This window comes from Podospora pseudoanserina, chromosome 1 (assembly GCF_035222485.1).
Source record: "Podospora pseudoanserina strain CBS 124.78 chromosome 1, whole genome shotgun sequence".
Lineage (NCBI taxonomy): Eukaryota > Fungi > Ascomycota > Sordariomycetes > Sordariales > Podosporaceae > Podospora > Podospora pseudoanserina.
In genome coordinates, this window is record NC_085920.1 from 5,477,309 (window position 1) to 5,499,058 (window position 21,750).

Genomic DNA, 21,750 nt, shown 5'->3' on the forward strand with positions numbered 1-21,750 from the left:
GCAGTTGGGGGGCAGGGCTCAGGCGGCGTTAATCATCAACGGCTCCAACAGCCACCCCAATTCGAGCGCAAAAGACGGCCAGGAGTCACTATGAAATGTCAAAGCTGTAGCGGAGGCCTCTCGAAAGATATATAACATCTATGATATCCCAACTGTTACTCGCATGTGGCTGTGTGCTGGAATATGCTGACCTCACGTTGACAACAGCATAGTGTTGTGTGTAACGTCAGGTGAGACTCTGGGTAACCCTGATGCTGCCAAAAGAAGCCAACCCTACCTACCTATACAGTTTATGGTATTGCAACTCACCAAAGGCGGTCGCTACCTTTCAAAATGGATCCTGTCGACATTTAATAAACACGTGAAGAACAGTTGCAGCGAGATTGCACATGGTTTTGCTGGGGTACACGAGATCCTTGTGACCCCTTGGCAAGCATAAGCCGGTGACTGCCTTCTGAGATTTTCATATTTGAAAGTTGGGTAAGCACGCTGTCACGGAAAAAAGGGCGGTGCTCATAACCTCAAAGTTGACGATAGCAACGTGTTGCCGAGCCATTCATAGACCCGTGGTCGAGACTGTGGATGAAAAAGGGCTTGGCAGGTTATAGTCTGGCGTCTGGTGACAACGAGGAGTGATCAAAGTCACTGTCTGCACAGTTTTAACCCAGAACGTACACTCGTAAAAACTAGCATCAAAGTGAGCGTATGTCTGCTTGAAAAATCAGAAGACAAAATTTCGGGGGCTGAGTCCAGATCTGGGAGCCCAATTGTTACTGGTGGTGGTATTTATCGTCTTGGCCTCGCTTTTAACTGGCCATCCTCGTCAAAACCAGCAACCAACAACACTTCATGCTCCACCGCACCGCCACGGGGCCAAAAAGATCGAGGCACATCAAGCCGTGTCTCGGCTGTTGCTACCCTTGGGAATAGGTATGTATATCAAGGACACTCCCATGACAGTCTGCTCAGAAGTAGTCATCACCACTATCACCACAACAATCCCCAACACAACCTACCATCAGCATGGCCGTCAACTATACCGCCGTCGCGTGGACGCCGGTAGTCATGCTGGGCATTGCAATCGTTCTTGGCGTTTATGTTCTGGCCCGTCTCGCACTCGATCTGTCCATCCGACGCGGCTTGGTCAACTCGAAGAAGCATCAAGATGATATCGAAAGCGACGCTCCTTCCCACAGCAGATTTAGAATAACAGCAACCCGGTCCGTTGCGCTGGCCGGAGTTATCTGCTCGCTGCTCAGCAATATCCTCGAGCTGGTCATTATGTTTGATTACGTTGATTATTACGACCTGTCATATTTGAAACGGTACACTGCGCTCAACTTCTTTACCATGGCCGGCCGGCTTTGTCTTTTCGTCACGGCTATTCTCACCACGAAGGCCCTCGCATCCCCATCGAAGGGGCACTCGATCTCCCGGATCGTGTACACGATTTTGCTTGTCTTGATCGCTCTTTTCGCGCTGATCGTTTTCATCCTTCAGACCGTTATGTAAGTGTGAACCACTCGCCAAGTTTCCATCATTGGATTGCCTCTAATATGTTCGTCTGTACTTCAGTAATTCGATCAGAAATTATGGCTCTCGAGGAACAAATTACTTCAGACTCGCTAGGGCTACCCCCATTATCGGCCATACCTACTTTGGTTTGCTCGGTCTCACGACTCTTGTTATCAGTATTGGCTTGATCAGACGATGGACCCAGATCCGTGGCGCTGAGGTTCCCACGGTAAGCTCGAGTTCTTGTGCTTTTCCTTGAAGAATTGAAATCTAACTTCTCATCTCCTTCCTAGGCCGAACGATCTGCTCTCAAGATGTTCACAATTGCTGCCGTGCCCGTTCTGACAACGATTATTGTCCTCGGCATCGTCTACAAAGCCACCTTCATCAACGGGTTGTACTCATACTACTCCTTGAATGACCTTCATGGGTATCTCGCTTACCACTTCATCTCATTGATTTTCAATCTCTGGGGCAGCATTTTGGTATTTGAGTTTGCGCGCAAGGCCATGAAGAAGCTCTCTATGATCTGAAGATCAATGGGGCGATGACGGGGATGGGAATGAGGTTACGAACTGCATTTTTGGATACCACCTGATAGACTTGATACCTCTTACTCTACATACCTAATTTACTTGACTAGTTTCCATGATAATATCATTCACTCTAACGAGCTGAAGTTGTTTGGAGTTTGATGGATGAGAGTTTTGGTCCACAATATTGAATCAAGACGCCATCATTGGGTAGATTGTGAATCGTGTAATCTTTGTAGCTAAGGAGGGAGCTGTCCACGAGCGATTTTCAAGGCGGCAATTTGCACACGGAAGCTGTCTTTTCCCCTCCACACCACTTCATCATTTCCGTTTGTGCTTCTAGAGAACACCGATTTGTTAACGCCCATGCGGTCTGCATCATTTGTCTTGTCTCATGCCTTTTGGCCAAGTGCCATTCAAAGCTTTGCCTAACCCTAGCACCAGATTCTGCCGCTCAGTCAGCCCTGCGCACCGCCAGCTTGTACGGTTTGCCTCGAATCTTTGAGCCAATGGAGATTGACAATGGCTGTGCTGCGCCCCGCTGATACGAAACTCCTTGGCGCCCTCATGATGGGGTCCTCAGCTCCCCAGCAACTCATCTCAAGTTCTCAACTACATGCAGCGTTATGTCAACTACCTTCTAGGCAGCCATGGAGTTCACGCTGACATTCGGCGCTGTCGGTGATTTTCTAGCACTTCTCTCACTGATCAACGACATCAGGTCAGCCTTGGACGATTGCCGTGGTTCGAAGAAGACATATCGCGATCTCGTCGAAAGCCTAACGCTACTCCAAAAGTCGCTTGAGCAAGTAGTGAAAATATATCAAGGACCTGGTTTCGCAAGCGGGTTACAGGACTTGGGGGCAATCGCCCAAGCCACTGTCAACCAGGTCTGCGCAGCTCTTCAGGAGTTTCGAGACCGAATCAGCAGCAAATACGGCTCCAGCCTGGCCAGCAACGGGTCAGGGAACGTCTTGAGGGATGTCACTCGAAAGATTCAATGGAAGTTTGAAGAGAAAGATGTCGAGCAGTTCCGCGCGAAGGTGGCGGGACTCACTGTGTCCTTGAACCTTCTTCTCGATGCCACGGCTGTGTAAGTAAATCAGAGAAAGCTCAACTCCCGGACTAATCTAATGAGCTATAGACGCCTCATACAACAAAGCCAGGAGGCAACGGCCAAACGAATTGACAATGCCGAGAAAAACACAACCAAGGTAGTTCAAAAATTTGGACAGTCGATCGAAAAGTCCTTCAGATTCATCGGTTCACGCATTATGTCGAAACTCGACTTCCTGTCTTCGATAGGGATAGATCTGAAAGACTCGGCATTTCAGATTGTCACCTTGATGTTCACTATGTCGAGAGACCTGACCAGCATGGGGGCAGTTCTCTTGAGGCTTGAGAGAGGTGTCGACAACGGCGAGCACTTTGTGCTTGAAGACGCCACAGGACGCACACTCCCCATCCATCTCAAGACTATCACATCATGGGAGGCATTAGAGTTCATCTTGAATGATCGGTTCAAGGGGAGGAAAGGGGAGCGCAGAATTCGACGGAAGCTGTACTCGCTGCATGAGAGTGCCAGTCATCAGGAAATCGATCGATCGGCCATGTTTGAAGATGCCTTCGTGCCCTATCAAAAGGTTGACATGAGCATAGTCTGCAGAGCTCTAGAGGTTCCGCAAGCTGATAGCTCAGGTGATACGGGGCTTTCGAGTTGTCCTTGGTGTCGTACCACTTCACCGGGCAAACTGGGAGCTCGCGTGCAATGTCCAACTTGCAAAAAGAAGTTCACTCGGGTGGTAATCGAATTAGACGACGATCTTGCTGCGCCCATGGCCCCTGTCACAGATCACACCGTGAAACCCACTGGAAAACCTGGTCCGAATGGGGAGGAATGCAGCGAGTGCCATCAACCAAAAACACCCAGCGGTAATGACCAGAGAAGAAAGCATCCAGTCGATCTGGAATCAGACTCTGATGAAGAAAATGTTACTGGCCTAGCCCACATTATTCTCCAGACCAAGAAAATGCGAACCATCAAACTCAAGGAACCCGCGATTGCACCGCTTCAGGAGGCAAGCGACCCAAAAAACCTAGACGTTGCTGGAATGCAGCACCACACTGCACATGAGGAGCATCCCTTAGAGCAGCCGGTTCGCAAATCAGCAGAGCAACAGCCAAAAACTTCAGGCAAGCCCCGACTACCGGCTCCGCGGGCCGCCACCATTGCAGACGCCGAGAAATATGGCATCCCTTCAGGATATTGGCTCAAAAATTGGGACCCCACCGAGGAGCCCATCCTCCTCCTGGGCTCGGTATTCGATGGTAACTCGATCGGCAAGTGGATCTACGACTGGACTGTCTATGACAAGGGCCCGTCAGCACCGATTTCAGAGATGGCTGGTGAGATGTGGCTGCTTCTTATCAGACTAACCGGCAGAATCAAGCGGAGTGAAGAGGTGGTAGACAGGATAGGGGACGAAGATGATAAGGAGGTTGTGGAAGAGTTTTTGGAGGCGGGTGACCGGTTGATGGTTAAGTTTCGCAAGCTTCTCAAGGCGTGTGAGAAGCCCATGTTGGAGACCAAAAAGGAAGGGAAGCTTGGGATGGAGGCGGGTGTTCAGTTTGTTAGGTGCATGTTTGGTCGGGAGTTTGAGCTGAAGAAGACGGAGAGGTGGATGACTTCGGTTAGGTTGTGGAATTTGAGGTTTGATGCGAATTGTGAGGAGGTGATTAGGAAACCTTGGATGCAAGTTGCGACTGCGCCAGAAGTGGGTGGCGAGGTGAATGTGAAGAGCTAGGTGCTTACCGTGGTTTATTTATGTTGCACAATGCCTATTTAAGCTACCTCATCTACGGTTAGGTGGTCACGGATAGGTCCAAAGTTTGAATTAGAACTAAGACTTTGTATCGACTTTTATCGCGTAGGGTTGTGTGTATACTCGGTGGTCATCATGTCCAACGCATACACATCCAAGAAACAGCATTACACGTCTCTCTGGTACCATAACTGTTGTGTATAACAGAAATGAATTCCAGTACCACCCAACGCCATGCTCAAAGGTTATCCAGCTAAATCAGAATAATGTAAATAAACAAGCAAAAGAAAAAAAAAAGAAAAAGAAGAAAAAGCCACGCCAGATACGCTCGACAGTGGCCCTACCCACTGTGGAAAGACCAAAAGACAAAGCTTGACCTAGGAAGAAACACCACTTTGTCTACCTGTGGGAACTCGTCGGCCGATTCCTCCTCAAACCAGGCAGCTTTGCCAAGAGGCGCCAAAGGATACGAAGTGGGCCAAGTTGCCAACTGAGGTTTGCTGGACCACTGTCTGGATTTTTCAGGTTCGAGAAGAGCAATAGTGCTGAGTCAGTGTCAGCTTTGCTGAGAATTAGTAGTTTCGTGTGTGCTACCTACCGACAAGAAGCCATGGGAGTGAGGCTGAGTTGGGTGACCAGGGCGTTGTTCGGAGTCGGTTGACGAAGTTGGTTAAGGAGATGTGATGAGCTTGTGTTGGAATCCAAGAGGGCCATGATGTTGCTGGTGCGGTCCGCGGCGTAGCTTGCCGGTTGTGGGCAAGAGGTGAAGATGTAGCTGCCTGTCTTTGATCAGGATCTTGAGAACTGCCTCTCGGTCTTCCTTTTCTGGATGCCAACAGCAAACGGATCGAGTCCATATCGGTGGCAAGAAAGTCGTACTCTTGGGGGGGTTTTTCTCCCGTTTTCCATTTTCCGTTCTTGAGCCTCCATCGGCATCTGTGCCCTTTTGGTTTTCACACGTGCAACTTTCACTATCGCAGGTGAGGAAGCTCCGGAGATTGACGAGGAGTCCGTCCATCTGTTTGAGACACGTCCCCACTCGCAAGCGGTCAGGTCTGATGTCCCAACGCTCAATCTCGTATGAGGCTCTCCGCTAAAGAGCCTGACCATTCGGCCCGCGTCGTTCCACTCCCAAGACGGCTCCGGAAGAGCATATTCCAAGCCGAGCCTGACCAGTTTCCACGCCAAGGCGTGCGGGAACTGGATGAGATGGCTTATTACGACTGCCCACATGGTAACCTCAGCGCCAAGGGCTCTGTGGTTCAGGTCAAGTCCCATGTCCATGAGTTGTTTCAATAGCCGTAACCTTTGTAAACCCGCTGAGCGGGAATCACGCATTCTTGTAAGATCTCTGTAGAAAAATGTTTTTGCGAGTATTTTAAATCACGGAAGACTGTGATTTGCGACAATTGATACTGCCAAACAAAAACCCTCCCGCCCGGTGAAGAGCTGAGGATAATTTGGCACTTTCCAGAGAACGTAATCGGGGACGCCGTAGTCGGAGGCCATGTAGAGAGGCCAAAAGAATAGAACTGAAGTGTCGCCCCTTTCCCATACGCTTTTGGCTCTGTCATGTTCGCACTGGTACCTTTTGAGTAACTCTGTGTCAATCGCGTCCAAATAGGTGAAATAAGTTGGAGTAGCTTCCGTTAATGCCTTCAGGGACGAAACCAAACCCGCAACGGCACAGAACGCCACATCGTCACACAAACGGTACGAGCCGAAACTCGACAGCTCTTCTTAGAGTGTCTAAATAGGCTGCAAGAGCATTGAAGTGACCATTGCTGTCCAGAAGGTGCTGATATAGGCAGCGGAACCATGCTGAAGGAATTCGACAACAAACTCGGGGATGGAACAGTGAATGAAGTAGAAGTAACCGTGTGGAAAGCCTTCGAAACTAACTGTAAGGAGATTTCGAGAACGGGCTAACAACTGTGCCGCAGACCTCGAAATTCGCTGTTCCATCTCGTCGCCCATCATTCCGGAACGTTGGATGCCCTTGCTGGAGCTTTGCATATACTCGTCCAAGAATGAAAACCGAGACAATGACCAAAGAGAAGCCTGCCAGCTTGAAAATTCGTATATTCCTGGAGCCGCCGTTAGTCTTGCAGCTACCAGCGCATAAGCCAGAGTGCAGCAAAACTCGCTCAGCTGTGACTCTGGGATCGAAGTGAGGATGGTTGTGAAGAGATCGTGAAGTTTTCGTGGCAGCAAGTCCACCTTCTTGCTGATATTATCCAGTGACTCATGGCATTCCAATGACTCGACCACATTCCGGATGGCCAAAATGACCCAAAGGAAGACGCCTTCGGACTTGCGCGCTAGTTCACGTATGAGGCGATCACAGTCCGCAGGCTGTTTGTCTCGAAGGCCTTGGAAGTTCGGGTTTGCAAACAGTCCTTGTTTAATGACTGCCAAAATTTCCGCCGCATTGAGCTCGTGTAGCCGGAATCTCTGCTGGGCGCGAAAGCGTTTCATGAAGACTCGGTCCTCTCTGCTTGAAACGCAGAGTTTCATGCAGCCTCTGGAACTGTCAACCCACTCCATAATAGCGTCCAGGAGGTCGTGATGTGACTGATGATCATCCTCAAATTCGTCCAGACCGTCGATGAAAAGGGCAAGCCGCTGGTGACTTTAAACATCGGGACTACACAGCAGCTGAATTAATCCGTCCGAGATCTCCTTGTTGTTAATGGAAAGCGCCGGAGGCTGAATTCCGGGTTGATATTCCGAAGGGTCCCGATGCTGTGGAAAGATGGTTTCGATGAATTCTGGGAACTGCTTCAGGACGCTGTATAGCAGGGCACGCTTCAGGCCTGACAGACTTTTCTGTAAGGGAGTGCCTTGTCTCCAGAAGAACTTTCCAAGCACCAACTTCCTGACATCGCCAACCCACTCTCCCAATTTCTCGTAGGTAGTCTCATGTTCGCAGAGAAATTTCATGGGCGTTGATTTTCCGGCCCCAGGCTTTCCGGAAATGTGCAATACGCCATGGCCTTTTCGAAGCCACTCATCTGCAAGCTGAACGGCTTTCAACTTCGACTCGTGTTCTTGGAAGTCGCCTGAGGGTGTGACGTCCTGGCCATCAAGAATCCATGAGTAGGTGTTGTCGGCAGCCGTGGCGACTTCCTGGAATCGCTGATCAAGGACGTGAAACTGTAATGCAGATAAAACGTTGCGCTGGTTTGAAAGTTCTCTGGCCTTTTGGACAATTTGTGCACAATCCTCCGAGGCGTTCTGAATGCGCCGGGTAGGGCGGCAGGTGATGACGCAAGCTGCATCAGGTTTCAACCTGGAAGTGGAACCCCCCCCAAAGAGCAGACCCAACTACCATGCGGTTCGAGGCCGTCATCAGATACGAACGAGGTGAGTCACGGTGAGTCACTGACGAACTGGCAGCACAGTCACGCCGAGCTGTCCACAACCATCAGTATATTAACCAAGTCGAACCCCCCAGAATACACCACATCAAAGTATACTTGGACAGCAAAAAAGAGAATATGGGAATCATAACGCTGCGTGGCAGAGCGGGAATGCACCATGATCTACCTCGCGGTAGGCATTGGACTTCGCTGGTTCGATCCCAGCCGCAGCTAAAACACCCTCTTGTTCTTTTATCTGTCCTCTAATTACCCTGCACATCTGAAGTCATTATCATACTACACATCAGCTCCTCAGATCTCAACAAACTTCTGTCCTACTTCGACGACTGACCCCCAGCATCCAACGGAGGACCGGCAGTCTTTGGCGTCTAACAGGGAGAGTCCTCCTCCTTCACTCCATCCTTCTTTTCTCCATCCTGGTCAGAAGTCTCATCATCACCTTCAGAGCCCGCATCTGGTCCACTGCGGCACAATGTGCGTCCCTTCTCAAGACGAAGCCGCAATCTCTCAATACTCTGCCCCAACCCTGATATATCACCGTCTAGCTCGTTCGGCACTTCCATATCCCCAACCTCCCTTAGACTCTTTATAATTCGCTGCCCAGCCTCGCGAATAGGGCTCCCGGAGTATCGGAAAGGATCTTCAGACTTGGGAAGGCTCCCCTCTGTGTCGGCTGGAGGCCTAGAAGGAGTCGATGAACTTGTGAAGACAAAGGAAGGGCTATTCTCGTTAGGGTTAAGACTTGCGAGTGAAGAGTGCGACATGTCTGCTGTGCTGGAGGTGCCGGGAGTTCTAGACTGATCATATTTGAAGGCCGCTGGGGCAGGTGTGCCTTTGTGTGGGTTGACTGTAGGCTTGTGGGAGCCAGGGGTCTGGAAGAGCTGAGTGAAGTCAAATAAAGGTGTAGACTTGCTGACTTCTGGCGATTTGGACGGTGTTGCGCCTGGAACGGGGGTAGAAAAGTCCAGCTTTGGGGGCGTTTTCCCCGCTGGCGGTGATGCTGACTCGGTGGAGTTTAATCTAGGAGAACTGGCAGATGTTGACTGCTCTATCGTTTGTTCAACGATGGCCTCTTGCTTTAGTACCGTAGAGTCTTCCGGGTGGTCCTTGGGCATGACTTCCGTTGTCTCCTCCGATTCTGTGGAACTCAGGGGCGGCGACTGCGTTCGAGCGTGATGAGCCACGGAATCCGTGCTCAAAGATTCCTTTGATGTAGTTCGCTCCGTCTTCTGATATTGCGAACTGGCCTTCTTCAAAGCCGTCTTCCACTGCTCCACCAAGGTCTTTGCAGTTTCGTCGTCGCTGTGATATCGGCACAAGCATTCGTGGCTCAACTCGCCGAGAAGTTTGGTCTCGAAATCGACATCGTGCGAACCAGACAGGCCGAGACCTGGGAGAATTCTCATGGTAGCCTCCCTTTTGGCCTGGCTGAGGACTCGTCGGCAGCGACGTTCTGCCCGAGTCCAGCCAAGACATGACCACGCTTGAACATCTGGATTCCACAGCTGGAGGAGTACGGATGGCTCCCATGGTGAAAGCGAACTAGGTGACTGTTGCGATAGGTCTATCAGATCGGCCATGTCGAAGCTGGTTTCTCGTCACGACCAAGCATATCGAATGGAGGCGTTGCAAGATCGGGAGCTGAACAAATCATTTTGTCAAGGAACATCAACACCACGTCATGAACAAGAAGGTGCCACAAAATAGACTTCGACTTGGGATCGGAGTCTCGTGTCGGGTGGAACGGTTTGAGTTTGGGACCTGCATCATGCTGCCCAACCACGAACTCTGAGGTGTTGTCAGCTTCATCTCATACATCCCACATATCATGTCTTTCTCAAACCTCGACATGCTGGCCTGGCCATATCAACTGCCGTGAAGTCGTCGCGATGGGGGAAGATACCCGGGCGAACCCAAGACCCTTGGTGCTGCTTGCAGTACGTAAGCGTGGCCAAGTAGATGCATGTGACGCTATCTTGGGGCGAATGGCAGCGCCCAAAACGGAAGACACAAAATACAAGGGAGTCGAGGTTGCAGTGCCCCGCGATGTTGTTGAAGCATGAGGCCTGAGCGGTGTGGGCCCGAGGGGCATGCGGGGGGTCGTAAGGGTCCTCCAGGGTTTCTTTCTCAGTGGATCTGAGGCTATCAACGGTCGTAATGGCGCGGAGTCTTGACGAGCCTCGTTGCATCTTGTGAAGCTCAATCCTGAAAGTGACGATAACATGGCTCGGGAGCCCAATCTTGGTTAGCAGCAGTGGACACTCACTGCTGAGAGAGCTTGGCGCCGGATGGCGAGAGCTCATCCCTGCTCGGGAGCCTGCTGCTCAGGTGTTTCTCCAATGGGATGGCGCCAACTGCGGGAGCGGTGGAGCTGTTAAGCGGGGGAGATTGGAGAAGCTGCTGCGGTTCGCCAAACTGGAACCCCCACCTGATTTCCAGCGATAGATCTGCCTGCCAGTCACTTGAGTGAGGCGGCTTATAACCAGCCTTTGGGAGAGATAATAGGCTGTGGTGCCGGTGTTTCTTGTCACCAGGACTTTTTTCCTCGTTGTCATGCTCCGCTAAGAGGCGAGTGTTGACATGCAATATCGACTGCTCGGTGAGGTGAAGTCCATATGGCTCCAATATCTACACCGGGCAGCCGAGCCCAGAGCCCGGTCTCAGACCGCTCAGGCCATAGCCACCAAAACAACAACAACAACAACAACAACAACAACAACAACAACAACAACACCAACAACAACGACGACGACGACGAGGAGGAGGACCCAGGTGCTTCTTCCGCGCGACTGGAACATGAGGACGGGGCCAAGGACAACGACGTGGTGGTAACGCCGAAAGTTGAATCTCATCAGACAGAAGATGACCCTGCTCTGGACGGGTCTGGCAATGCGGGCATTGCCACCACCGATATACCCACTACAACACTGCCTTCACCAGCCATTCCCACATCAGACGACCTCCCAGGTTCCCTCTCCGCGCCGACATTTACAACATTTGTCTCGCGAGATTCGCACAGAACAACCACCGCTGGTCCAGCAAAAATGTTCTTTCTCGTTTCCCTGGCAAAATTTGCCGCTTTTACAGATGCCTTCCTCACGGGATTAGTATGACTTCAGTTTCACCGTCCAAAGCAAGAACATCATCACTGACTTCAGGTCGCCAGCTTGTTCCGTTGGTTCCTACCATTATTGAAGAGAAGACACATGTCCCACCAGCACAAAGTAAGCGGCACCAAGGAACACCCGTTGATGCTCACTTTGCTAACTTTGTCAACCAAAGTCCAAGTGTGGATTGCTGTGTTTCTCGCTGCAGCTGGCGGAACAGCTGCTGTGGTATCCCGTAGGTCTTCTTGTCTTTACCACTTAGAGCGTGCCTGACTGTTGATAGCCTTGATGCCCTTCGTAACTCGGCAAGGGCCTTTGACCTGGGTCATTCTACTCGCAGGACTCGCATTTGCAGGAGCCTCGTTTGCGCTGATTCAGACTGCAACCAGCCTCCAGATGCTGATTGCCGCTCGAGCTCTCCAGGGTGTTTCTTCCGCGGCAACGACTGGTGCATGTTCTGGCATGTTGGCAACAGCAGTTGCCATCAATTACCAGGCACCAACTTTATCTTGGGTTTCACCTGCCTTCATTCAGGGGCTGGCCTTGACCGGAGCACCTGCGCTCTCCGGTTTTCTCTACACGCAGCACAAGGGTCCAGAAGCCGTCTTCTACCTTGCGTATGCTCTCATCACCTTCACCTTTTTGCTGACAATGATCGCTGCCATGATCACTCCCAAGATTGAAATCGGCCTTGCAGTCACCGACATCGACTACGGTGCAGAACCTACTTCCGCAACAGAACCTCGCGGCTACGGCACCATGAGTCCTGAACTCCATAGGGCCACGCCCGCTATTGCTAGCAGAATGCGTTCATCGAGATCGAGATCCCCACATTCGGTATCCTCCGTAATGTCGAGTAGAAGTAGCGCTTCTACTATCCTTTCAGAGCCATCCACCTGGAGCTTTCGCCTCTTGGTGGCTGTGTATGGCTACTTTGTCCTCAGCCTCCTGACGACTGCGCTTGCCACCGTACTCCCTCTCCGAATAATGCAAAAATTTGGGTGGACAGAACTAGGGGCTGGGTTGATGTTTGTGTGGCTGTCAGCCCCTGCCGCGGTGGTTGGGGTTTTGGCCGGCGCCTTTACTGCTCGAATCCCTGGATCAGCCCGTTGGTTGACATCCATTGGGTTTTTGGCGTCGGTTCCTGGTATCTTGTCGCTTGTCTCGGCGACAGGACAGACCACGGAAGACAACCATGGTATTCTCACGAATCCATTACTGTTGACTCTCGCCGCCATATCTTTCGCCATAGGACTGTGCGGAGATCCATTGATCAAGGAGATTACGAACGTAGTGGGACCTACGGCAGTCAACGACCCGTCAAGTGCGGCCGCCCAGGCATCTAGTCTTCCAAATATCGCGGCTGCTTGGGGAGGCTTGGTCGGACCCCTATTTGCTGGCGCCATTACTTGGGTATGGGGGTTCCAGATCTTGGTTCAGTCTTTGGCGCTTGTCGCCGCAACAACCGGTCTGCTGAGCGTCATATTTGTACAAGGCTGGCCTGGTAGTTCTGATGTTGACATGGGTCGGCATCGCGCACAACCTGCAACAGATGAAGAAACAGCTCCTCTTCTGGTCAACGACCATCAAGTTGCCGAGTTCTATCCTGCTGGACGACCAGGTATTTTGAGCAAAGGCAAGAAGAACAGGCCTTTTGCCGAGACTCCAGGCTCTCCTAGCGGCCGCAAGAATCGCACCCACCGTCGGCACTTCAGTGTCGACAACTCCTCAATTACAACGATAACTGGAGCAGGAAGTGTTGAGACGACGGGCGGTCAAGTCCGCCAAGTCCGCTTTCAGGCCTCTCTGGAGGACAGTCCGGATGGGCTTGGGACGAATCAGCCACCCACAAGGGAAAACAGCAATCAATCCAATCCCGAACGTCGCTATGTCATGAGAGAGGCCCCTCACGCACCGACGACTGATCCTCTCTTGGCCGCGGGCAGTAGGTACGTCATTGACGAAGAGAGGTCAGTCGCTGCTGGTACCGAGAGACCGAAGCGCCATGTGGTGGTGTTCGCTGAGGGGACAGCGCCACCAGAGCTGCTGGCACGTCATCGGCACCACACCGTTGCGATCAATGCCTTGGACGGAACCACTCAAATCGTATCGAACAGCACCGATAGTAACCATGCTGTCTCGGTGACAGAGGACAGTGGGGAGGATGCCGAGTTTTCCGAAGCCACTTCGACGCGTTATGTGGTGGTTGTTGTGGACGAGGGTGAAGATGAGAGCAGGTGATGAGGTGGAGAAGGGCAATAAAGTCAGTCGGATCGATGATGTGAGCGGCGTGTTTTTGTTAATATGACCCAAGGCACAATCCGATGCAATGTACATAACGAAGCCAGAATGATTAATTCGTATACCCCGGAGTTTAGGTTACCTATCCAGTCCATGTTTCCAGCCAACCAAGGCAACCAAACGTGACAAGGCTGCGCGATTCGGGAAGCTCTGGTGTGCGGGGTCAGGTGAGAAAACCTACGGTTGTGGTTTTGTGGTTGCCTTCATGAGCTGGTTGACGAAATTAAACCAAACAAGATATACGAGAATCGGCAAGCGCAAACGAAGCGTCGGGCTGGACTTAATGAGGTTTTACGTTTTGTGGTACTGGACGGCCGGCACTGGGTCAAGCCTCTCTCCCCACAGCTGATAAAACGAGTCGTGGCGCCATTTCCGACAGGGTGAGTTGAGAGCACCCCGACTGGACAGGCGGATCCTGCTGTCTTTTCACTGTGCGGACGACCGATCTGAAAGGCGGGTCCTGATCGTGGCAAGCACGCTGCGCTATGCTGGCTCATGACGCGATCGAGCAGTTGGCCAACAGGGAGAGAGAGGCATGGGCAGTTGACGGGCCAGTCGAGGAGCTGCCGGCCGTGATGGTACCAGTCATTGAGACTAGGCTACAGGGGACAGTGGCAGGTGAACGACGCGGTCTGCGTCGACACCATCGATACCACCCGCATATTAATATCAACACCCCGAGCGAAATTCAGGAGCAGCAGATGGCCGGCGACGGCCTTCCTGCGTATACACGATACACCGAGAATACCCCCAATGATGCTTCGGAAGACTACATGGACGAGGATAGCGAGGATGACAGTTCAGAGCCCGAATATCCCACCGTCCTATCCCCCCCTCCGTCATATCACGCCGAAGCGCAGCGAGATCCACCGGTATGGAGAGCCCTCACCAGGCTAAAATGATCTCAGTCTTCTGACCCCGTGCATATGTTTCTCAGACCTACAATGTAGCCATCCCAGGCATCCAATCAGAGCGCCGCTCTGAATTACAGCGGCAATGGGTGTCATATGCAGAAGGAAAGCGGTTCGAGCACCGACAAAATTATGTATCATGGAGGACAGCGCGGAGTAGCAACAGCGCGTCTGATACCTCATCCGTGACCCTCGCCGGTAGCCCGAGTAGTTCGCCTTCGAGCTTTGATCCCTTGCCGGCCGTGGAACCACCACCACCTCCTCCTCCTCCTCCGCCTTCTCGATCACTACCAGCAGTGACCCCGCTGACGACACGTCAACGAGCCAGGCGAGCTCTTGCGCAATTCCCCGCGAAATTGGGTGGCTCCCTCGCCAAAGTCATCATGCTCGATAAGATGGCTTCCTGGGCGGCCAAGACGAAACATTGGAAGAAGACAAAGCGGGATTATGTCAAGGAGGTGTCTGGGGAGAGGTGCTTTTTTGTTGGTGCTGTGGATAGGATGCCTGATGGACAGGCTGCCTCGGATTCAGGCTCAACTCGGCCAGCTACGCCGGCTGTTCAAGTAGTGCCGCCACGTGCTGATCCGGTGATGAATGTTTTTGTTCCGAATGAGGGCACTGGGTTTGAGAGGGGCAGGAGACACGAGCCTGGGAGTGATTCAGCTGGGTCCTCCCGACCGGGGACGGCAACGGGCCTTGTGCGGTCAAGCTCGCTACTCGAGAGGGTGGCAAGTTTGACGAAGAGGAAGAAAGGTGTTGATGGGGAGGCGGGTTTTCCTATACCGGAACTAGGGAGGAGGCCGAGCAGGAGGAGACCGGGGGGTGACCTGGAGATGGTGGGGGGTTAGGGGAGTGTTGCTGATCGGGTCGAGGACGACTTTACATACATATATACTTCCTCGGGATGATGGACATACGCAACGCTAGAAGGGAAAAGCAACTCGACAGATGTTGGTAGTTTAATGGCTGGGCGTTGCTTTCTTGTTTTCTCCCCCAAAATACACAAAGGCGACAGTCTACAAGGCCAGGAGGCGCCACCGCAAATTACCAGAATATTTGCATAGAATACACAAGCATATAACCAATTCCTTGCTCTTTCCAAACCCTCATCAAGACGACATTGTTTCATGAAGAGGGTTAGGGTACAAATCCTATGACACTTGCCCCTGCAATTGCCCCACGTCGTTCGTCCCTGTCCAGGGATTTGACGTCAGCTCAACCCGACAGTCACACTCGCTCAAAAGCTCCTTCCCAGACTAAATACCATCCCAACTTTGACCAGGAATGCAAGAGTGGTCAAATGCGTCTTAGCAGCTGGTGTCTGCTACTCTTCTCGGTCCTAACACTTATTATGTCCATTATCCTTCCAACCCTTTACAAAACAAACCCATTGCTGCTCTCAACTCTACGAAACAAGTTCGTCACAACAACAACAACAACAACAACAACAACAACAACAACAGTAACAACAACAAACAACCTCTTCTTCCGCCAAAATCACAAAATGACCACCGTCCACCACCCCTCCCACCCGTCCATCCCCATCATCCTCCCCGACGGTCTCACAGAAGACCAACTCCTCAATTTCCGTCCCTTTACCGTGTGTTCCCCCTTCCTTTTATCCTCCATCCATCAACTGACTTGATCAACAGTCCTGGCTATCAACCCTGACCACCTCTCTCACCTCCCAATCCACCACCCCCTCCCACCCCTTCTCCCCCAATCCATACACCCTCCGCTCTGTCAAAATCCAATCATTCGACCTATTCGGCCCCAGAGTCGGCTTCCTCAAGCTCGTAGCCGATGTCAAAAACGATAAAAACGAGACGCTCCCCGGCGCGGTGTTTCTAAGAGGACCATCGGTGGCTATGCTTGTGATGCTCATACCCGATGATGGTAAGGATGAGGAGGAGAGGTACGTTTTGCTGACGGTACAGCCGAGGGTTGCGGCGGGGAGTCTGGAGTTTGTGGAGTTGCCTGCGGGGATGGTGGATGAGGAGGGGGAGTTTGTGGGGACGGCGGCGAGGGAGATTGAGGAGGAGTTGGGGATTAGGATTGAGGAACGGGAGTTGAGGAATCTGAGTGAGATGGCGTTGGGGGAGGAGGGAGGGGGGGAGGGGTTGGGAAGGGGGGTGTACCCTAGTCCGGGGGCGTGTGATGAGTTTATACCTATTTTTATGCATGAGAGGCGGGTACCGAGAGATACGTTGAAGGAGTGGGAGGGGAAGTTGACGGGGTTGAGGGAGCATGGGGAGAAGATTACTTTGAGGTTGGTGAAGATGGGCGATTTGTGGAGGGTGGGCGGGAGGGACGGGAAGACGTTGGCTGCTGTGGCGCTGTGGGAGGAGTTGAGGAGGGAGGGGAGGGTGTAGATGTGGTGATGGGAAGATGGTGAGGCGTGGTGTTGTTGTTGTTATTGTTGTTACTGTTGTTGGTGGTGCTGACAGCTGGTTGTCAGGTGATGAGACATTGCTGGTAGGTCGGGTTCGAGACTCACGCTTATAAGATGCAGATGTAGAGATGAGGTAAGTGGTACGACGTCTCAGTTGCAGATAATGTTCAAAGCCTTGAAGCCGTTGGAAGCTCCAAAACAGGTGAGAGGGTTTCGAATGATGTAATGCTTCATGAGAAGGTCCCAGGTTCGAACCCTGGTACGTCCATCTTTTGCAGTTCTTGGGGCAGCTTTTTGCTTGTGGTTTATTTTCTATTATTATACCCAATCTGTGTTGATGTTTGTCTAACTGAACTCCTTGCTTTAGACCCCTCGATTAACATTATTATCCCTATTCAACCTCCCGCATCTCTTGGTTCATGATGACCCTCACAGCCTGAACTTCTTTGCAATCTCAATACCCTCGGCCAAATTCGCTATCCTAGCATCAATCGCGTACCCTTCCTTCTCCAGTCGTATACACTCCTCCCACAAATCAACAAGCTTCACGTGAAACACCTCGATGAACTCATTCTCCTCCAGCTCCGGCTCCAGGTTTTGATTCTGCGGCAAGCTCATATCGACACTGACGTGCACCATCTTGAGGTTGGTGTTCGTAAAGGCGGGGTCGTTGAACATGACGGGCGAGGAATCTATCACCTCGCAGACGTAACCAGTCTCCTCCTTTAGCTCACGAACGGCGGCTTCTTCTGCCGTCTCGCCCTCGTCGATGAGGCCGGCGGGGAGCTCGATGACGATCTTGTCCAGGGGTGGGCGGTATTGCTTCTGGAGAACGACTTCGGGACCGGTGGGCTTTTCGAGGATGGCGACGATGCCCACGCCGTCGATGCCGGATGCTTTGGGGCGGGTGCGGCGCTCGGCGGATTCCCAGGTGCGGGTTATGCCTTTGGGATCGAGGTAGATTTTCCTAGAGAGAAAAGGGTGGAAAGGGGTTAAGAGGAGAAACCACGTCGTGGAGTGTTCATTTGTATGGCTTACTTGACGAGTTTGGTCCAGACTGCTTCACTATCCGGCTATATGAACATGTTGGTTTATGGGTCTTGAATGTTTGTTTTGTTTTTGTTATGGGAGGCTTACAAGTGGCTCGGTGGCTATTACTTTTGCTTCGGATTCTGGTGCCAGAACCATTTTGGATTGCACTGGAGGAAAATAACTTTCGTCTGACCTTGCTATCATTTTCTGGGGGGAGTGTGTTTTGTGAGGTTGTTCTGGTGATAATGTGGAACAATGTCGGTGTGTAAGTCGAGGTGGTGAACGATAATCTGGGGCACCTCTGCGGCTGGGGCTCCACTGAAGCCGATAGGGGATGCTGGGGTCACCGCTGTGACCCACCCGCTGTATCTGTACCACAGCCACGGTGTAAGTGCCGCTGGCCAATGACGATGGAGGCAATGTGTGATGTGTTGGCTGTTCTGAAGCTTTTCTTCTTGCGTGCCAACAGTGGTTCCTGTGATGCTGGTCATGTGTGTATGGACGGCTGGAATTGCCCTGGATTGGATCTACGGGGCTGGTACGCCGGCAGCAGACAGCTGCAAGGACGAGTCGGTTGTAGTTTGCGTTTATCGAGGATGGCTACCTTATTGATCATGTATCGTTGCTGTCGTCACCCATGACGGGAATGCCTGGTGACGTTTGACCTGACGCGTGTTTGATGTCGAAATGGTTGGTCCGGAGGAGTGAAATGCCCGCCCTGCAGTGATCGTGATTGCTTCGTGTTGCAAGATCTGTTGTGGAGCTGAGACCACCATACTTTAGCATCCTCACAGCTCTCGTGCACGTTGATGGGCGTCAGGGGCAAGATTCTGATATTTTACGCTACTCATGAGGCTCTAGACGTTATGACATCTTAAAAGTCAGACATCCCTTCCTCAAATGCTCCGGAACGTCCCGGTAAGGCTGGAATGTGGGTTAGGGTTCCTGAGGGCCGCGACAAGGCCGCGTTTATCGCAACCTCTCATTGCATTCCCGCAAATAAAAACTGCAACATCACCACGCAACTACCTACGAATCAATCCATATCGTTTTGAGTGAATGCTCAGATGGGCATCAAACGTGTCCCTTACCTGCCTTTCTCGGTGTCATTTTTTGTGTAGGTCTCGGACGGAAACAGGGGCGGCGGGCATATTGACCGCCGTGCCGCTCGCCTCACCTTGCACCTTGGTGCCTTGTTTTTGCTGCGCGTCACGAAGCTTGTTTCGACTTCTTCTTATCAATCAAGATCTCTTGACATCCTTGGCTTCATTTTTACTCGGCTGATTCAGTTTCTACTCACTTCTCGCTTTCTACTTTCGTCAGTAATTCCAATCGCCGGCTGCCACCAAAATGGCACCCAACGACGATGACGACAGAGCGAGCATCGCAACAACAGAGGAAACCCCCCTCCTAGCCGGCTCACCAAGACCGTCATCACCTCGCCCCAACCAACATGAACATGATAGCCAACACGGCCAACCAGCTCTTACTGCTACCACTTCCAAGAACGACCAACTTCGAAACCGTATCCGGCCCCGCGTTCTGATTCTTGTGTTTGTCATACTCTTTTTGATCGAGTTGGGTGTTGGCATCACAGTCGCCCCTAACAGCGCCATCATGGAATCTATCATTTGCCGGCAGCACTACCCCAGGCTGCCGCTTTCCTCGGACCATCCAATACGGCAGTTTGCAGGGGGGGTGGCGCTGATAGATGACCCTATTTGCAAGTCACCGGATGTGCAGTCCGAGCTGGCCATGTTGAGAGGGTGGGCGCAGACGTTTGAGTGTATTCCTGGTCTTATCGGGGCGGTGCCATATGGGATATTGTCGGACAGATGGGGCCGGAGGCCGGTGCTGGCGTTGAGTTTGCTTGGCTGTTTGCTGTCGGTGGCGTTTATGTATTTGGTTTGTGAGTATAACCTCGATACCTGGGAGATGAGGGGGGTTGTGCTGATTAACTGGCTAGTTTACTTCTCGGATGTGGTGCCGCTGTGGTGGTTCTGGTGGTCGTCGGTGTTTGAGCTGTAAGTTTGGCGACGTCGGACAAAAGGTTGTGCTAAGGTTGGAATAAACATGAGGGCTAACATGAACGGTCAACAGTATTGGCGGTGGCGGCACCGTTCTGGTGGCTATGCTTTATACTTTTGTGGCAGACGTTGTCCCCGTTGACGGGCGCGCAACAGTTTTCCTGCAGCTAAACGCCCTGTTTTTGGGCTCGCAGATGCTCGCCGGTCCGCTGGGGGGCGCCATGATGGTGAATGACCCGTGGGTTCCACTATGGGCATCCTTGATCATTATAGGGGGTGCGAACTTGCTCGTTCTCTTTTTGCCAGAGACGCTACACCTTCACGACAAGAAGAACGCGGCAGCCGCTTCAGAAGACGACATGGACGACGAGAGGTCAGGGTTGCAAAAGCTCTTATACAAGACAAAGACTGGGTTGGAAGAAGTCTGGGAGTTCATTCTTGGAAACAAGAGCGTAGGTTTGTTGATCTTGTCTATGACTTTTGTTATTCTTGGTCGGTTCGTGGGCGAGATCTTGCTACAGTACGCCACAGAGAGGTATCACTGGAGTTGGAGCAGAGCGTCATATCAGCTCGTGATACGGAATGCCTTCAGCATGTTCACGCTGCTGGTTCTGATGCCTTTTGCCAGCTGGTTTTGCCTTCAGCACCTGGGAATGTCGGCAGTGGAGAAGGACATCTGGTTGGGCCGATGGTCTGGTGTCACGGCGGTGGCGGGCTGTCTGATCATTGCTGGAGCGACCAACGGGGTGCTTTTCTCTGTGGGACTGATCTGGTTTGCGCTTGGCTCAGGGATCACGTCCGTGATTCGGTCTCTCCTCAACAGCTTGGTGGAGGAGCACCATGTTGGTACCGTCAACACTTTGGTAGGCTTCATGGAGAACGTCGGGATGATGGCAGCTGGCCCTCTTCTGGCTAAGAGCCTCAGCCTTGGACTCGAATTGGGAGGCCTTTGGGTCGGTCTCCCACTCATCACGGCTGGAATGTTCATCGCGACTTCTACGGCGATTCTGTGGATCTTTCGGTTACCGAGACGGCCATCGTTGGTGGATCTGAGAGCTTAGATACGATGCGATCAGATCTCCCCAAAATTCCATCGCGATTCGCCGGGAGACCAGCTCAGCTGAAGCGGGATTCAAAGCTTCCAGAAGGAGCGCAGATGACGTCGAACCCCAGGTGTCATCAAAATAGCCCCGATAGCTAGCTAGGATAGACCCAGGACGCCACGATAGCTGAGAGGACCCGGATTGTCGGGAATTGGCCGTTTTGCGAACCCGCGCAGAGTCATGGACTAGGGGTGAAATATGGCCTCATCTGGATCGATAGTTGACAAAGGAGAAATGAGATTTTTTCTCTCACCGAGAAGAGGCTAAAAAACCAATATGCAGTCCGAGTCAGGATGGAAGCAGCAATGGAGCCGAGGAAGATAGGAGATGCAGCTGCAAGGGGCTCGTGGTGTGTTCAGCAAGCCACAGCTGCCAAACTGCAGGTAGCCAGTAATACCAAGCACAGACCATATGCCGCCCACAGGCAGCCTCTTGTGCAAACTATCGACTTCCCCTTTCTACGACCATTTTTCTTCAACAAGTTGGCATGTGTAACGTGCTCGCGAGAAGAGCACAGCAAACGTCCTTTCCGTACGGGTACATACAACCACAAGGTGAAACGCTCCTCCAGGTCGATCATCGATCCGATAATTGCGATTGCCAATCCACCCACGGTTTTGTCTT

At 52.1% G+C, this 21,750-nt stretch overlaps 9 protein-coding genes and 1 non-coding gene across 10 annotated transcripts; 7 read left to right on the forward strand and 3 right to left on the reverse strand.

Moving 5' to 3' along the window:
* The first annotated feature begins 840 nt into the window (after window positions 1–840).
* Window positions 841–2,205, forward strand: QC764_115590 (uncharacterized protein). The gene is made up of 3 exons (XM_062942810.1): window positions 841–1,508; window positions 1,576–1,744; window positions 1,809–2,205. The coding sequence occupies exons 1-3, from the start codon at window positions 1,024–1,026 to the stop codon at window positions 2,046–2,048; spliced, it is 894 nt and encodes a 297-aa protein (XP_062805821.1). The 5' UTR covers window positions 841–1,023; the 3' UTR covers window positions 2,049–2,205.
* Window positions 2,206–2,364: 159 nt separating this feature from the next.
* Window positions 2,365–5,080, forward strand: QC764_115600 (uncharacterized protein). Its single transcript, XM_062942811.1, has 2 exons — window positions 2,365–3,141; window positions 3,193–5,080. The coding sequence occupies exons 1-2, from the start codon at window positions 2,699–2,701 to the stop codon at window positions 4,850–4,852; spliced, it is 2,103 nt and encodes a 700-aa protein (XP_062805822.1). The 5' UTR covers window positions 2,365–2,698; the 3' UTR covers window positions 4,853–5,080.
* A 1,539-nt stretch (window positions 5,081–6,619) lies between these two features.
* On the reverse strand, window positions 6,620–7,348 carry QC764_0018280 (uncharacterized protein; the record flags this gene model as incomplete). Its single annotated transcript, XM_062940019.1, has 1 exon — window positions 6,620–7,348. One exon carries the CDS (start codon window positions 7,346–7,348, stop codon window positions 6,620–6,622), a length of 729 nt encoding a protein of 242 aa, XP_062805823.1.
* A 156-nt stretch (window positions 7,349–7,504) lies between these two features.
* On the reverse strand, window positions 7,505–9,659 carry QC764_0018290 (uncharacterized protein; the record flags this gene model as incomplete). The annotated part of the gene is made up of 2 exons (XM_062940020.1): window positions 7,505–8,145; window positions 8,627–9,659. 2 exons carry the CDS (start codon window positions 9,657–9,659, stop codon window positions 7,505–7,507), a joined length of 1,674 nt encoding a protein of 557 aa, XP_062805824.1.
* Window positions 8,384–8,466, forward strand: QC764_0018300. Its single transcript has one exon. It is a non-coding gene; the product is annotated as a tRNA-OTHER (tRNA).
* On the forward strand, window positions 9,545–13,601 carry QC764_115620 (uncharacterized protein; the record flags this gene model as incomplete). The annotated part of the gene is made up of 4 exons (XM_062942812.1): window positions 9,545–11,360; window positions 11,420–11,477; window positions 11,536–11,595; window positions 11,644–13,601. The coding sequence occupies exons 1-4, from the start codon at window positions 10,869–10,871 to the stop codon at window positions 13,599–13,601; spliced, it is 2,568 nt and encodes an 855-aa protein (XP_062805825.1). The 5' UTR covers window positions 9,545–10,868.
* A 545-nt stretch (window positions 13,602–14,146) lies between these two features.
* Window positions 14,147–15,751, forward strand: QC764_115630 (uncharacterized protein; the record flags this gene model as incomplete). The annotated part of the gene is made up of 2 exons (XM_062942813.1): window positions 14,147–14,533; window positions 14,599–15,751. The coding sequence occupies 2 exons, from the start codon at window positions 14,147–14,149 to the stop codon at window positions 15,418–15,420; spliced, it is 1,209 nt and encodes a 402-aa protein (XP_062805826.1). The 3' UTR covers window positions 15,421–15,751.
* A 325-nt stretch (window positions 15,752–16,076) lies between these two features.
* Window positions 16,077–16,944, forward strand: QC764_115640 (uncharacterized protein; the record flags this gene model as incomplete). The annotated part of the gene is made up of 2 exons (XM_062942814.1): window positions 16,077–16,172; window positions 16,225–16,944. The coding sequence occupies 2 exons, from the start codon at window positions 16,077–16,079 to the stop codon at window positions 16,942–16,944; spliced, it is 816 nt and encodes a 271-aa protein (XP_062805827.1).
* A 304-nt stretch (window positions 16,945–17,248) lies between these two features.
* On the reverse strand, window positions 17,249–18,797 carry YSA1_1 (ADP-ribose diphosphatase). The gene is made up of 3 exons (XM_062942815.1): window positions 18,102–18,797; window positions 18,003–18,037; window positions 17,249–17,931 (listed from the first exon to the last, which is right to left on the reverse strand). The coding sequence occupies exons 1-3, from the start codon at window positions 18,198–18,200 to the stop codon at window positions 17,394–17,396; spliced, it is 672 nt and encodes a 223-aa protein (XP_062805828.1). The 5' UTR covers window positions 18,201–18,797; the 3' UTR covers window positions 17,249–17,393.
* QC764_115660 (uncharacterized protein) lies at window positions 18,606–21,084 on the forward strand (the record flags this gene model as incomplete). Its single annotated transcript, XM_062942816.1, has 3 exons — window positions 18,606–19,905; window positions 19,963–20,020; window positions 20,097–21,084. Exons 1-3 carry the CDS (start codon window positions 19,347–19,349, stop codon window positions 21,082–21,084), a joined length of 1,605 nt encoding a protein of 534 aa, XP_062805829.1. The 5' UTR covers window positions 18,606–19,346.
* Window positions 21,085–21,750: the final 666 nt, after the last annotated feature.

Bases quoted from the DNA above. Each gene is read 5' to 3' on its own strand.
- QC764_115590 (XM_062942810.1), top strand. From the start codon at position 1,024: ATGGCCGTCAACTATACCGCCGTCGCGTGGACGCCGGTAGTCATGCTG. The intron at 1,509-1,575 runs GTAAGTGTGAAC...TCTGTACTTCAG, and splicing joins TTCATCCTTCAGACCGTTAT to TAATTCGATCAGAAATTATG. The intron at 1,745-1,808 runs GTAAGCTCGAGT...TCTCCTTCCTAG, and splicing joins GTGGCGCTGAGGTTCCCACG to GCCGAACGATCTGCTCTCAA.
- QC764_115600 (XM_062942811.1), top strand. From the start codon at position 2,699: ATGGAGTTCACGCTGACATTCGGCGCTGTCGGTGATTTTCTAGCACTT. The intron at 3,142-3,192 runs GTAAGTAAATCA...AATGAGCTATAG, and splicing joins CTTCTCGATGCCACGGCTGT to ACGCCTCATACAACAAAGCC.
- YSA1_1 (XM_062942815.1), bottom strand. From the start codon at position 18,200: ATGATAGCAAGGTCAGACGAAAGTTATTTTCCTCCAGTGCAATCCAAA. The intron at 18,038-18,101 runs GTAAGCCTCCCA...ATGTTCATATAG, and splicing joins TAATAGCCACCGAGCCACTT to CCGGATAGTGAAGCAGTCTG. The intron at 17,932-18,002 runs GTAAGCCATACA...TTTTCTCTCTAG, and splicing joins GTCTGGACCAAACTCGTCAA to GAAAATCTACCTCGATCCCA.